This window comes from Carassius gibelio, chromosome A9, assembly GCF_023724105.1.
Source record: "Carassius gibelio isolate Cgi1373 ecotype wild population from Czech Republic chromosome A9, carGib1.2-hapl.c, whole genome shotgun sequence".
NCBI classification, from domain to species: Eukaryota; Metazoa; Chordata; class Actinopteri; order Cypriniformes; family Cyprinidae; genus Carassius; species Carassius gibelio.
Window position 1 is genome coordinate 30,514,563 of NC_068379.1, and position 14,190 is coordinate 30,528,752.

A 14,190-nucleotide genomic window follows, 5' to 3' on the forward strand; every position below is an offset into this window, starting at 1 on the left:
TATCCATAGCCCCACCTGTGAGGTTCTCTGCTGTCCCTGAGGTTAAGAGGAGAAAGTGCATTGAAGCAGGCTGCCCCATTGTTCTGCAGTGTGAGGTTTCAGACTCTACTGCACAGGTCCAGTGGTACAAAGATGGGGATCAGCTCCTTATAGAATCTGGAGTAGACTTCAACTCAGATGACTGTATGAGAACACTCAGTATTCAATCAGCACACCCGTCTCATGCCGGTGTGTACAGCTGCACAACAAAGGATGATGTCATCAAGTTTCATGTGGAGATAAGAGGTGACTTTGGCCAAATTTATTACTGACTTACAAATTAACTGTATGTCTTCTTGCAATTATGCTACTAACAATCACTGCTTTATTGCTCTTTTGTCAGTTTTTTGCTTCACAATACCTCTGTCACCATTTCATTTTTCTGATTTTGTTTTAAAATTTTTGATTGTCTTTTCATTATGTCATGTTGTTCTCGTATATTCAGTTGTTACGTGTTATCTTAAAGCAATAGGTCTTTTAATCTAGATCATTTCTTGTGATTCTTGATAATTATGATATAAACCATCATCTTTAGCTGTACCCGTGAGGTTCTCAGCTGTTCCTGAAGCTGAGAAGAATAAATGCATGGAAGCTGGTGGACACTTTGAACTCCTCTGTAAGGTCTCAGACTCTACATCCCAAGTCAGCTGGTTCCACAACAATACGCAGCTTCAGCTAGAGAGTGGTTTGGACATTCAGTCAGAGGGAGATGTAAGGACTCTGGTAGTCAATCCAGCTGAACCCACTCATTCTGGATTGTGCCACTGTGAATCATCTGATGACTCTGTCCCGTTCCCTGTGGATATCAAAGGTGATTTATGACTTTTTGAGAATCTTGTACATCCAGTAACACATTTGCAAAACTAGATGCAATCTGACAATCAAGCTTTTTGTTGTCTGCGTCTCTTAGCATTGCTGTTATGGACATGCCTCTCACCATTGCATCCAACTTGTTGGCAGTGATTTGATACAGATGTTACGTTTTGCATTATTTAACTTGCTTCTTGGCAGATGGTCTGAGAAATCACAGATAGGCAGCCTAGGTTACTATTTAATAAAATATTTTAATTATGTTTATTCTTTAATAACGCATCGGATCACCTTTAGACCCACCAGTGATGTTCTCAGCATTACAAGACAGCGTGAAGGACCAGCTGGTTGAAGCAGACTACTCCACTGATTTGCAAGGTGAGATCTCAGATCCAAATGCCAATGTGTGTTGCTACGAGGATGGTGTAGAGCTTGTCTCAGAAAGTCAGCCTCATATCAAATCGGAGAGCACCAGGAGGACATTAGCTGTCAAGACAGCACAGCCCTCTTACTCTGGATGGTACGACTATGTGAGAACGGGTGATCCCATCCAATTTAATGTACAAGACCAAGGTGATTTTCAAAGATTTGCTTCGAATCTACTTAACGTGTTTATGTGACGACTAACAATTGTGTGCTCTACGTAGCTTTTTAAATTATCTTTAAATGTATTCTGACAATGTTACTTATATGTCCTTGGCTTCAGTGGCCATAATTGGTTCTGTCTTTCTGAGTTTAGAAAAAAAGTCCCCTTACATTGAATAAAGCATTCCTCTGTCAATGGTCATCTGTAGGGCCACCACCAACATTTTTGGCTGTTCCTGAAGATGAGAAGACCAAATGCACTGAGGAAATGGAACCTGTTGCATTACATTATGAAATTTCAGATTCAACTCCATATGTCAGCGTGACAAAAGATGAGAAGGTCATGCTTTCTCAATTTAAGCCTGAACCTGAAGTTCACTCAGACATATCCAGAAGAACTGTAATCATCCATGCACCTGAGACATCTCTTTTTGAAGTAAACAGCCAAAAGACACCAGATGATCCCACCCCGTTTGAAATGGATCAAGGTGGTTTGACATTTATTTGTCGCCATTCTGAATTAGGAACATGGCTGAAGCAAGTCAGTTATTGTTTTCTTTGTGGCTTTTCTAACAGCAGAACTGTCTCACTATGAGGTGTTCAGTGGTGAGACCTATGATGACTCTGTCCAGTGCACTGTGGATATAAAAGGTGATATAATGCTACCTCAACCCAAGCATTTAACCCAGTGCCTCTATGCCACTAACAAGGGTGATTTTAACTATCCAATGGCTCTTCCTGGAGATGCTGGTCCCCTGCATCTTGGTTACCTACCCAAAACAGCTCCCAAAACTAATCCATGTCTTCATCCAACATCCTGTTGGTCTGCAAACCCTTCTTCCAAACTAACACTCATTCAATAGACTTACCCATTTAAATTCTTCATTGAAGCACATTTCATTTAAACTTAAACTTTTCATATCAAAAGATATGAAAACACAGTTTGAGTCATCTTGTTCATGTGTCATTCAGGATCATCATCAGTATTGTCTTGACTGAATTATGTTACAGAGATCTGAAATACAGAATTAATAGTTGAGTGAATGAAAGTTGTTGATGTGACTTTTTGTGTAATCATGTTCGGTTTTTAATACTGTATGTGTTTTAACCACTGTTTGTCTTGTTTTAGACCACTATGTGTTATGGTCATCTCTCTTATATGTTTACAATCTTGAAATACTCCTAAAACGACATCTTTAAAAGCTTTTCTGACTGTGAAGACTGAAAAGAACTCCACCTTTTCTTTGTGTAAACAATTAAACTATAGAAGAGTCCCTGAAAACATCAGGACCTGAGGCTGAGATCAGATCTGAAAAAGAGAACAACAATCTCACAGCAGAAAGATCTGGAGAAGGAATTCAGTGGGGTACCCCACTGTCTATATCTAAAACTTTCAGATTGATTGAAGAGGAAAAACAGCAACAACCAATGCTACAACCACAGCTTCAACCAATACTAGAACCACAACTACAAACAATGCTACAGTCACAGCTACAACCAACGCTACAACCACAGTTTCAACCAATGCTACAACCACAGCTGCAACCAACAAACCAGACAAATATTTCAGTTTCCGAAGATGAAGGCTCAGATCACATCAGAAAACAAGAGAGTGGCATGGATCAAGATGTCTTAGCTTTTAAGGTGGATGTTGAAGGTGATTTAAATAGTTAGCTCCATCATTCTGCAAATATGATGGGAGCAAAATATATATGCCATTGACATTTACCACCTAACAACCACTTAACGCCATTCTTCTCTATTCGGATCCATTTACCGAATCTGAATAACTCAGAAAACTTCAACTTACTTACAAACAAAAACAGCTCTTTTCTACAATGTGGCTACATTTTAAAATTATTCACTTGTAGAATTCCATCACACAATACATACTGTATATATAACAAAAATAATCTCACTAAAAACAAATGCTATTGTATCATCTTGAATCTATATTGTAGACAAAATAGTGTAATTTTGATATTGGCTAAGTAAAAGAAATACGAGTCTATAATAAGATGATTGATAGTAAAGCTATAAATAAGTGCAGTTTATTAAGCTTATTTAATGTGAAATATACAATCTAATGTGTCATAATTGTAATACATGTCTCTTTTCATATAACTTGAAATATCCCTAGCTTCAAGGACAAATTCCACACCAGTTTGTGGAATGGATGAGAGCATTGATGCAGACTGTTCCAGTGTACCGCTAACTGAGAACTCTGACAACACAATCCAAGAAAACCCTATATCCTACCAAGAAGATGAGACAACTGTAATATTCAGTAAACCTACAACACAGAAACAGCTCATTCAGTCATCAGAGACGTGTCTGCAAGAAGCATATGAGACTGTTACAAAGGGTGAATTTGTTGTACATCAGGAGGAAATGAAAGGTGACTCAAGATTGTTTTCAACACAGCATTAATGAACAAAAGCAACTAACAATGTCTGGCTTTTTGCTTAAATTTTCTGTAAAAAAAAAAAAATTGATTCACACTTACACTCTTAATCTGCATTGCTTTGTCCCCTCAAAATTGAAGAACCTGGTCATGAAGCAGAATTCTTTATACTTCCACCAGAAGATAAAGCTGTCAGACCCATTGAAGATGATTCACCGGTTTACTGTTACAAGGATGGAATACAGTTCTACTCTGAAAATGGATATATGCTTGAATCAGAGGAAAGTGTGCGAAGACTGAATGTTCCAGCAATAGGCTCGGGTCATTCAGACGTATACCACTACAGGACAAAGGATGATGACATAATATTTAAGGTGGATGTCAAAGGTGATTTTAAACTAGTTTAAATCCACTCTGCTACCTAATCAATTCCAGTCATTTAATTGTTATTTGACAAATAATACATTCAAATATGAAATGAAATGACTAGATGTAAAAAAAAAAAAATTGTATAAACATTTAAAAACAATTACAATATCAAAGTAAATGATACTCAGAACAAAACTTTAATGCAGTATAGCCTTTGCTATAAAGCAAAGAAACAAATACTTGTTACATTAAAATATATATATATATATATTTTATATAGTACCTGTTTAGGTAAAAATATCTGCTTACGTTAAAACATATTAAATTAAACCCCTTAGCTACATCTTTGCAAACATCAACTATCCATGAGACTGATGGGAGCGAGTCAAATGAAGAAGCAGAAATTGCTAATTTTCCACAACCTGAGGTATCGAACACAATGCAAGAGGTGTGCTGGTACAAGGAAAGTGAGGAACTCCAAGAATGTGATGGTAGCACCCAATCTAAGGAGACTCTCAGAGCTCTTGTTGTCAAAACAGCTGAGCCGTCTCACTCTGGAGAACATGCTTATGAGACAGATGATGTCACCGTCCAGTTTCCCCAGGACCTACCAGGTGAATCATCAGTCATCTACGCCAGCTCAATCCATTCGATTATCAAACTAACCACTTCAATCATGCAGTGGTCACTAACTCTGTTGAATCTGTTGTTCAGATAAAAGCCAGACTAATAGGTTGTTGTAAGATGTTGTCACTGCCGATGCACATTTCAGTAGATACATTACTTAATATTCTTTTTATATTATTATTTATTTACATTTCCCTTTCATAGCAGCATCCTGGAAATTTCAATTTAAGTAAAATCTTTTTCAAAACAGTAATCAGAAAACTGGCAATAACAAGTTCTCAAGCATGTTTAAAGAAACTTCATTAAAGTAATTCAGATATCTATTTAATAATTATCGTGGTTATATATTACTACTACTACAACTAATAATAATAATAAAAATGCATTCTTCTTAGGGATACTACAATCACATTACTAACTGATATATGCACAAGTAACAAAACTAAATTCATTTTCAGTATGTTAGTCTTTCATGTTTGTTGCCCATGTTTTGTCTTTGTTGTAAAATATCTTTGACTTTGAATGTTGTCCATTACTCTTGCGCTTCTAATATTTCATCTTATATTCTGAAATGTATGTCTGTTTTCGGTTTTGTTTTCCCATTTTGGGAATCAATTGTCAATATATTCTTAAAGTAATTTTCATGCCAAACAGAGTCTTTCTTAAAAATATTGAATGATAGTCAAAATTTTGACCCGTTCTTGAGAATCAAGTTTCGAGAAAAACTATAAATGCATGTATGTTTTATAAAAAAATAACAAACTATATAAAAGTAAATGTGTCTGTACAAAATTGTCTGTAGCTCCGCCAGTGACGTTCTCCAGTGTCCCTGAGGCTCAACGGACCATATGCATTGAGTCAGGAAGACCCTTTAAACTGCAATGCGAAATCTCAGACCCTGATGCACAAGTCTGGTGGTACAAAGATGGGAATGCGGTGCTTCTTCAAGATGGCATTGTTACTATGTATGAGGAAGCAATGAGAACACTCTCTGTGCAAAGTGCTGAATTATGTCACAGCGGAACATACAGCTGCCAGACAAACAATGACACCATCTCATTCCATGTGGAAATCAAAGGTGATTTGATGTTTTCTTTCACGAAGACACCACATGAGATGTGTGTAAACTGAGCAAGTCAAGCAATCTCCTAAAAAACTATGTATTGTGGTTATTCAGAAGTAGAAGGCAAATAATTTGGCCTCCATCCCTCAAAAGTAGTATTTACTGATTGTCACTCAAGCACATGTATTCATGAATAGGAAACAAAAAAACACCACCACTTACTAGCCAGTTATTTTCCACTAAATCATCCAACTCTTCCTCTATGCTAGGGGTGGGCGATATGACCAAAATCTTATTTCACAATACAAAATTTCCCGATAACAATATGTCTCTATATAGTTATTTTTGTTATTTTATAATTTTATCTTATTAAAAATAAGAAGAAAGAAGCTAATTACAAACAACAGGAAAAATATAATATAACAAATTCAGTTTTTTAGGTACAATAGGAGGTACGTTGAATAGGACTTCTTGTAATGTCATGTAATAAATACTACAGAAACTGTATAATCAAGTGTATAAAATAAAAAAATGCATAGTCTTCACTCTGTGAATTAAATATAAATGTATTCTTATTAACGCTAAAAACGTTATTACAGCAATATCAGTAAGATTTTTTTTCAGACATGAATGTATTTATATTAGGCTGCTGTCACTTTAAGACCGAATAAGGCACCAAAATAATGACACATCCAGTTTCCTCTCACTTAAGACAAAAGGAACAACTGTGTTTACATGAATACTCCAGTCCACACAATGGACATTTTGACATAATTGTGTGTGCATTTGATTCAAGTGCAATAAGACGCAAAAGAGAGCTGGATTTGTGTTAGCATGCCGTCTGAGAGGCGGTTTTCTATGCACATGCTTCAGAGGTGTGTCAGTCAGTGCGTGACCAATGCAATGAGTTCTGTTTCACAGCTTATTGCACTTAATAACTTTACTTAATGTCATGCACATTGCATGGCACATGCTTTCTGAGAGGTGGCTTTCTGTGCGCGTACTTCACAGGTGTGTCAGTCAGCGCAAACATAATTGAGTGGACTTGCCACTCTTTATTTTCTCATTCATGCATGTTCCTTTATCACTATAAAGAGTCAACAACTTTTAGTAATACTGTTTTACCCAGATATATTTACATACCGTGTATAATATACTTTAGTAAAGTATCTATAAAATAGACACTTTATACTGTACCATCGCGACAATATATAATGTCATAACGCCCAGCCCTACTCTATGCCATTCACAATTTTGTAGCTCCATCACTGAAGTTCATTCCAATTTCAGAAGTGGAGAAGAACAAGTCCACTGAAGTACACTCACCAAATGTTCTGAAATGTGATATAACAGACTCTGCCACTGAGATGCTCTGGTGCAAAGATGATATAGATCTGGCCCCAAAACCTGGGCTCAATTTCCAAAAAGATGGAAATATGAAGAAACTAACTGTCCAATCAGCAGAAATGTCTGATACTGGAAACAACACCTGTCATGATCCAGGTGATACCATATCATTCAAGGTGGATGTTCAAGGTGACTTTCACAATTCTATTAAAATGATAATCTGCTGTGCACTGTTTTATGGCACTTTAGATAGTTCTTCCACTTCTAATCACTCCCTGTTGAAAACATACTTTACCATCCATTTAAACACTGCTTATCTTACTTCTTGATAACTTGATAGCAAACCCTGAACAAATTTGTACAGTAGGTTTAGACTGTCTACTTGTCTTTTAAAAGATTTGTACTTTTTTAAACAAATTAATTTATTGATAATGTACTTTTTCTTTTAATTGTTCAAATTTTCATAGCACACCCTGTTAGGTTCTCAGCACTACCAGAAATTGCGAGGAACAAGTTTATCGAAGCAGGCTGTCCCATTATACTTCAGTGTGAAATATCAGACCGTACTGCCCAAGTTTCCTGGCTCAAAGATGGAGTTGAACTCCAACAAGACAGTGGACTTGACATCCAATCAGAGGGCACTATGAGGAAAATGATCATCCAATCAGCTGAGCTCAAACACTCAGGCGTGTACAGCTGTGAGGCTGTGGATGATTGCATAGCATTCAAGGTGGATGTTGCAGGTGATTTTGAGTCTACATACTTTCTCAAAACCACTAACAATATGTCCAATAACGCTTCATCCACTGCTGTTTGCCCTTATCAGAATTTAACAAAGTAAACATTCATAACCAAATAATCAAAGCCCCATTATTTAAACACTAAAATGAACTCCTCACCACTTTGGCTGACACAAACAAACTGTAAAAAAGGATTCAAAAGATTTTTGAATATCTTTGAATCACTTATTGCAGTATTAATATAATGCATAGTCACATAATTTAGTAGGGTTACCATATGTCCTCTTTTTCCTGGAAATGTCCTGGACAGTATTTCTTTATTGCCCAATATATCCAGGTTTTGGCTTTGTTTTCATGTTTTCATACTTTCTGTAGGTAATGATCGAAAAGTAGTTTGACCAATAACATGCAGGCATTGTACATAATCGACCAATCATGGCGCAGAGAAGGTGGGATCTACATATTAGCAATTTAAAAGCACAAGTTCTCTATAGCTCACAAGGTATTTTGATGCCATAACACTGATTGGTCTGCACAGTGCAAATGAAGCCGAAACCTGGATATTTTAGGCAATATAGAAATTCTGGCCACGATGTGTCCAGGAAAAAGGGCATTTATGGTCACCCTAAATTTAGTCATGCTCATTAACTTATATGCTTAGAAGAATATGCTTCTTCTACAGTAGCACATAACATGAGATAAGAACTCATGATATACATTAGGAATCTGCAAAGTGTCTCATTTGTTAGCCATTAGTTTTAATCTTTCTCATCATTTCATTTCCTTAGTTTTCATATCTTAGAAAGGTTTTTTTTATTATTATTCTTTTTTTTCGTAATTCAATTAATTTGACTGAACAACAATCCTCTTAGCTCCACCAGCGAAGTTCTCATCTGTTCCTGAGATTGAGAAGAATAAGTCTGTTGAAGCAGGCTGGCCAGTCATTCTCCAGTGTGAGATATCTGATCCTACAGCCCTGGTCCAATGGTACAAGGATGGATTACAGCTCCTACCTCAATTTGGGGTTTACATCCAATCACACCACACCAGGAGGACACTGGTTATTCAATCAGCAAATGTATCCCACTCTGGGTTTTACAGTTGTAATACTGCTGATGATATCAGCAAATTTTTTGTGGATGTTAAAGGTGACATACAATATCCAAAGTATACTGTTATATAACTAACAAATACAATGTATCATCAAATCATTTTGTAGAGTTCTGTTTTCAGTTGGGGAAAGCATTCTTCTCTACCTTTCGACAGATCCATTCTTGCTGCTTTATGGGCTCTTTAACCATTTCCCTAATGCAGGAATATATCTGAAGCTTCACAAGTTTGTTTGCAATATTTCCACCAACTACTACTATCCTTAGATGCTATTTAACTGGTATCTTGTTTCTCTGTATTTTTAAAAAAAACCATTTATGCTGGTCAAGCATGTAATCTTTATTATCTATGCTTAACAGCACTTCATTCTTGCAAAGCTTTCATTAACTGTATTCTCTTTTTCTTTGTATTTCCTTTGGCTTTTAAAGTGGAGAAAGTTCTACAGGGCTGCCCATGCAATCATCATCAGTGCTTGAATTGCATGCTTTATGTAGTACTTATGCGGCAAAAAGTAAAAGCAGTGCAACATAAAACTAATGTCCATTTCTTTTTTATTGCAGCACCTCCTGTAACATTTGGCTACATACCAGAAGATGATCTGCACAAAAATATTGTGGAACAAGACAATCTACTCCTTTGCTGTCAAGTGTCCAGGTCAGATGCTATTGCACAATGGTACAAGGACGGAGTAGAATTAAAGCCTTGTGACAACATCCTCATAGAAGCAGAAAACACTATACGAAGACTGATCATCCCTTCAGCTCAACTCTCAGATTCTGGGACATATACCTGTCGGGCTGGAAATAGTGCATTAACATTTCAAGTTTATGTAAGAGGTGAGTAAATATGTTTACATTCATACAAACAAGTCAAATCTGATCAAATTATATTTACAAGGCTGTGTAGCAATTCTCTTTTGCTTTACAGAACCCCCAGTGATGATTGTATATCCCAAGGAAGATGTCCACCTTGATCGCTATGTTCCTGAAGAAATTGTTCTTAGCTGTGAACTTTCACGGCCAAATGGAAAGGTGACATGGTTCAAGGATGGACAAAAACTACAGGAGAGTGAAAACATAAAGCTAAAGACAGAGGGTCCATATAGACGGCTAAAAATTCTGCGCAGTGGTGTTGAGGACTCTGGAGAATATGTCTGTGATGCAGCTGATGATTCAATATTCTTCAATCTAAACATAAAAGGTATCAAATTTAGGTTTAATATGTATTACCAGTTAGAGATTTGTGATGTCAGCCAGTAGAAAAGTTGTTGCAGTAATCAGTTCAAGTTAATCAAATGGTTACTAGATAACAAAAACATTTTTTTTCTTTTCTTAGAATACCATGCATCAATGAATTGCATGAAATGAGAGATTAGGAACCTGCATTAAGAAAGTAAATAAGGCCCATTTTGATGTCATGTTGACTTTTCCCTACAGAACCCCCAGTGCGCATAGTTTCTCCAAGCCAGTCCCAAATGGAACTTTGCCAGCAGACTTCTGAAAGGATGGTCCTGAGCTGTGAAATCTCTAGACCAAACGCCACTGTACGTTGGTATCGAGATGGACTTGAAGTAGAGGAGAGTGACAGCCTAATTCTGGAGGTTGATGGTGTCTATAGGAGACTTATTATCCCAAAACCTACCATCAAAGACTCTGCAGAATATGTCTGTGACACCGCTGATGACTCAGTGACCTTCTTTGTAAACATTGCAGGTGTGTAAAAGACCCTCTATTTAATAATTCATAATAATACAGTTCTAAATGTCCATAATGGTTTTATTTCCTTATCCAGAGCCACCAGTTAGATTTATTCGGCCAAGGAAAATGGCCCATGGAGTAGAGAAACTTGTGGGAGACACTGTGGTTCTGGAGTGTGAAGTGTCTCGACCAAATGCTGAAGTCACCTGGAAGAAGGATGGAGACGAGATAGAGGAGAACAGCAACATAACCATCACAGAGGATGGCACAAGTCGACATTTAACCATTCACTCTGCAGCTTTTGAAGACACAGGGCAATATGTCTGTGATGCTAGAGATGATGTGATGGATTTCCTAGTGAAAATCAAAGGTACATTTACGCAAGAAGTAGATTAATTAATTTGATTCCTGCAACTAACTAAAGTTATATCCTCTTCCTTCCAGATACACCACTAAAAATTCTGCGAAAAGCTGAACTAGAAACAAAGTGCCGATTTGTAGCATCTGATGCTATTGTGTTAAAATGTGAGGTCTCAAGAGCAAATGGAGTGGTCAGTTGGCTTAAAGACAATGAGAAGATTGAGGGAAATGAGCATTTCATCTGTGAAGAGAAAGGGACATTCAGATCTCTGATTGTCCCCAGTGCTGAATTAAAGGACTCAGGGGAGTACATCTGTGATGCACAAGATGATAAAGTTGTCTTCAGTGTTACTGTAGAAGGTACTACTTGTTAAAAGGCAATGTACACAATGAAAAACATGCATGTACATGTTCAGATAAAATACACAAAACTTGTATCTTTAGCTTGTCATTGGGGAAGTACCCTCAAAAAAGGTGTAACTTATTCTCACTGTAGTATTGTTGTTGTCGACGCCACCATTTTGTGGAGACGCTGTGCGTTTCATTGTGAAAGCGAAACTACTTTGTTTGGCCTTCCAAAAGAGGACGATATCCTCTACATCATGCCTAGAGCTGATTTGTGTTGGTCACTGTGGAAATACATCAACTTCGCGTTGTAGATCTCCGGATTGTCTTTCACCATAGACGACACGGTGTCCAGCCCGGGGTTGTCACATGTGGTTGCCACAAGCCCACTAGCCACTCCTTCGTCAAATCCACCACCCATTCCTTACTCAAGCCTGCCAGCTGCCACTCACTCAAATGCCTAGTTTGTAATGGGTTTTATTGTTTTGTCTCATCGCACCGGGAGACGGCATCACAGTATGTTAAGGGGAATAACATTTCCCTTACACGCTTGGTATTCAGGCAGTCACAACTCACTGGATAGCTGTGCAATCAGAGCACACCTTGCTTTTCAGAACGATGAGCTTTATAAATATAGACGCGTTTAAAAAAGACAGGGCCTAGAAGAGCAACAACAATGTACATTGTTTTTTAACATTAAACTACATAAACACATTGAATTACACCAAATACACAAAATAATGTTCTTTTTAGCAACGTCATATGACCCCTTTAAGGTACCATTAGGTGTAGATAAGGTACATAGCTGTAGCTTTGAGGGCACTACCTTAGTGACAAGCTGTGGTACCGCAAAATATTTTTGCACATTTTTTTCTGACATTGTATTTTTCAAAATAATCTTTTCTTTTTGCTCAGACGCTCCAGTGTCCATTATTGGGAATTCAGAGAAGCCAGAACACCACATTTTAATGACAGGAGATGATCTTATCCTGGAATGTGAGGTATCTCGAGAAAATGCTATAGTCCAGTGGTACTGCAATGGATGTTTGCTACAAGAGGATGTACGCACACATATTGAAAGCAGAAAAACAACGAGGAAGCTTGTGCTATCAGGACTTCAGACATCCGACTCTGGAGAGTATCTCTGTGATGCCATTGATGACAAAATGATAACTAGGCTAACAGTTCAAGGTAAATAGCAAAGAAAACAATTTAATATGTATCAGGTTAAACATTATGTATAAAAATCACTTAATAACATGTTTTTTTTTATAGAACCCCCATTTAAATTCATTAAAAAAGATGAAAGAACAAATATTTCAGCCTATGAAGAAGACAGTGTGACACTGCGTGCCACTGTTAATAGGGTCAGTGCCCCAGTGAAATGGCAGAGAGGCCATGATCCAATCAGAAGTGATCGTTTCCACACAACAAGTGATGGTAACACCCACTACCTCACTATTAACCCACTTAAGAGATGTGATACTGGAGAGTATACGTGTCATGTGGAATCTGACGAGATGCATTTCATTGTCCATGTTAAAGGTACGACCAGGGAATGGTTTGTGAAGTTTTACAACAAAAGTTGATTGTCTATAAAAAAAAAAATGTCTCTAGTAAAATGTTATTTCTACTGTTTCCAAATCAGCAATGAAGGTAAAATTCTCCAAACCACTAGAAAATGTAGTGGGACTCAAAGGTAGTGATGTGGTTTTAAAATGTGAACTGTACAAGTCCAAAGGAGATGTTCAGTGGCTCAAAGGCAGCCAAGAGATTACCCCAAACAGACACTTTACAATCAGAGCTGGGGGTCGAGTGAGAAGCCTGACAATACATGATGTAACAGAAGATGATGCAGGAGAGTATGCTTGTGAATCCAAAGATGAAAGGACATCAGCTACTGTGGTGGTCAATAGTAAGTTCATTTCTACCAAAGGACTTGTGTTAAATGCATAAAGCTTAACCTGAAATCAGGAACGAATCACATGTTAATTTAGTGCCAATTTCCTTCTCTTCTTATCCCAAGTTCCTCGCATTGTGGAGTTTATCGCAGAGCTACACAACATAACTGTCATGGAAGGAGAAGACGCAACATTTAAGTGTATGGTATCTCCAGAGGATGCTAAGCTAGCCTGGTTTAGGAATGCCCAGCCAATTTCATCAAATGAGAAGTTCAGCATCTCAAGTAATGGATTATGCCATGTGCTGCATATCACCAACTGCCAAGTCTCAGATAGCTGCAAGTTGACAGCCGAGGCTGAAGGTGTGATTTCCAGAGCTACCCTTCAGGTCCAAGGTAGAATACCATCCATTTTTATTTCACTGCTCAAACGTGACTTATGAACATTTATTCTTAGTTTCAACCTATGAAGTAACAAATTTACTTTCTACAAAATATTATTTGGAGTGTGGAGTGTGTTATATTTTTAAAAGCCTGTACAGGTCTTTAATACCATGTCAGCATGTTTGTGTTTAATAATGACCCTTTCAGACATACCCGAATTGTTGAAAAGGTGCTTATGATGGCTTGTGCTTAACAGCTTCTCCAGTTAGATTTCCAATCTTAACTGACAGAGACAAGTGTTAGTATGAGAAGCTGTACTTCAAGCACATGAAATAATGTCATTCTCATTGGCTTTGCTCACTGGCTTTCAAATATAAAGAGTTTTCCAAAGTGTTCAAATAAATGGGGAA

General features: G+C 37.4%; 1 protein-coding gene across 10 annotated transcripts in view; it reads left to right on the forward strand.

Moving 5' to 3' along the window:
• LOC128020137 (obscurin-like protein 1) overlaps positions 1-14,190 on the forward strand; it is a 31,642-nt gene that overhangs the window by 9,851 nt on the left and 7,601 nt on the right. For 2 of the 10 annotated variants that reach the window (XM_052606769.1, XM_052606774.1), the window contains 15 exons: positions 10-285; positions 575-850; positions 1,147-1,422; positions 1,644-1,922; positions 2,011-2,085; positions 5,637-5,912; positions 9,655-9,930; positions 10,001-10,294; positions 10,531-10,806; positions 10,886-11,161; positions 11,236-11,511; positions 12,412-12,687; positions 12,772-13,041; positions 13,145-13,411; positions 13,523-13,792. In XM_052606769.1, coding sequence (XP_052462729.1) covers positions 10-285; positions 575-850; positions 1,147-1,422; positions 1,644-1,922; positions 2,011-2,085; positions 5,637-5,912; positions 9,655-9,930; positions 10,001-10,294; positions 10,531-10,806; positions 10,886-11,161; positions 11,236-11,511; positions 12,412-12,687; positions 12,772-13,041; positions 13,145-13,411; positions 13,523-13,792 — 3,939 coding nt within the window. The remainder of the gene's footprint in view (positions 1-9; positions 286-574; positions 851-1,146; positions 1,423-1,643; positions 1,923-2,010; positions 2,086-5,636; positions 5,913-9,654; positions 9,931-10,000; positions 10,295-10,530; positions 10,807-10,885; positions 11,162-11,235; positions 11,512-12,411; positions 12,688-12,771; positions 13,042-13,144; positions 13,412-13,522; positions 13,793-14,190) is intronic. The other 8 variants (XM_052606771.1, XM_052606770.1, XM_052606772.1 and 5 more) reach the window with 8 other exon arrangements.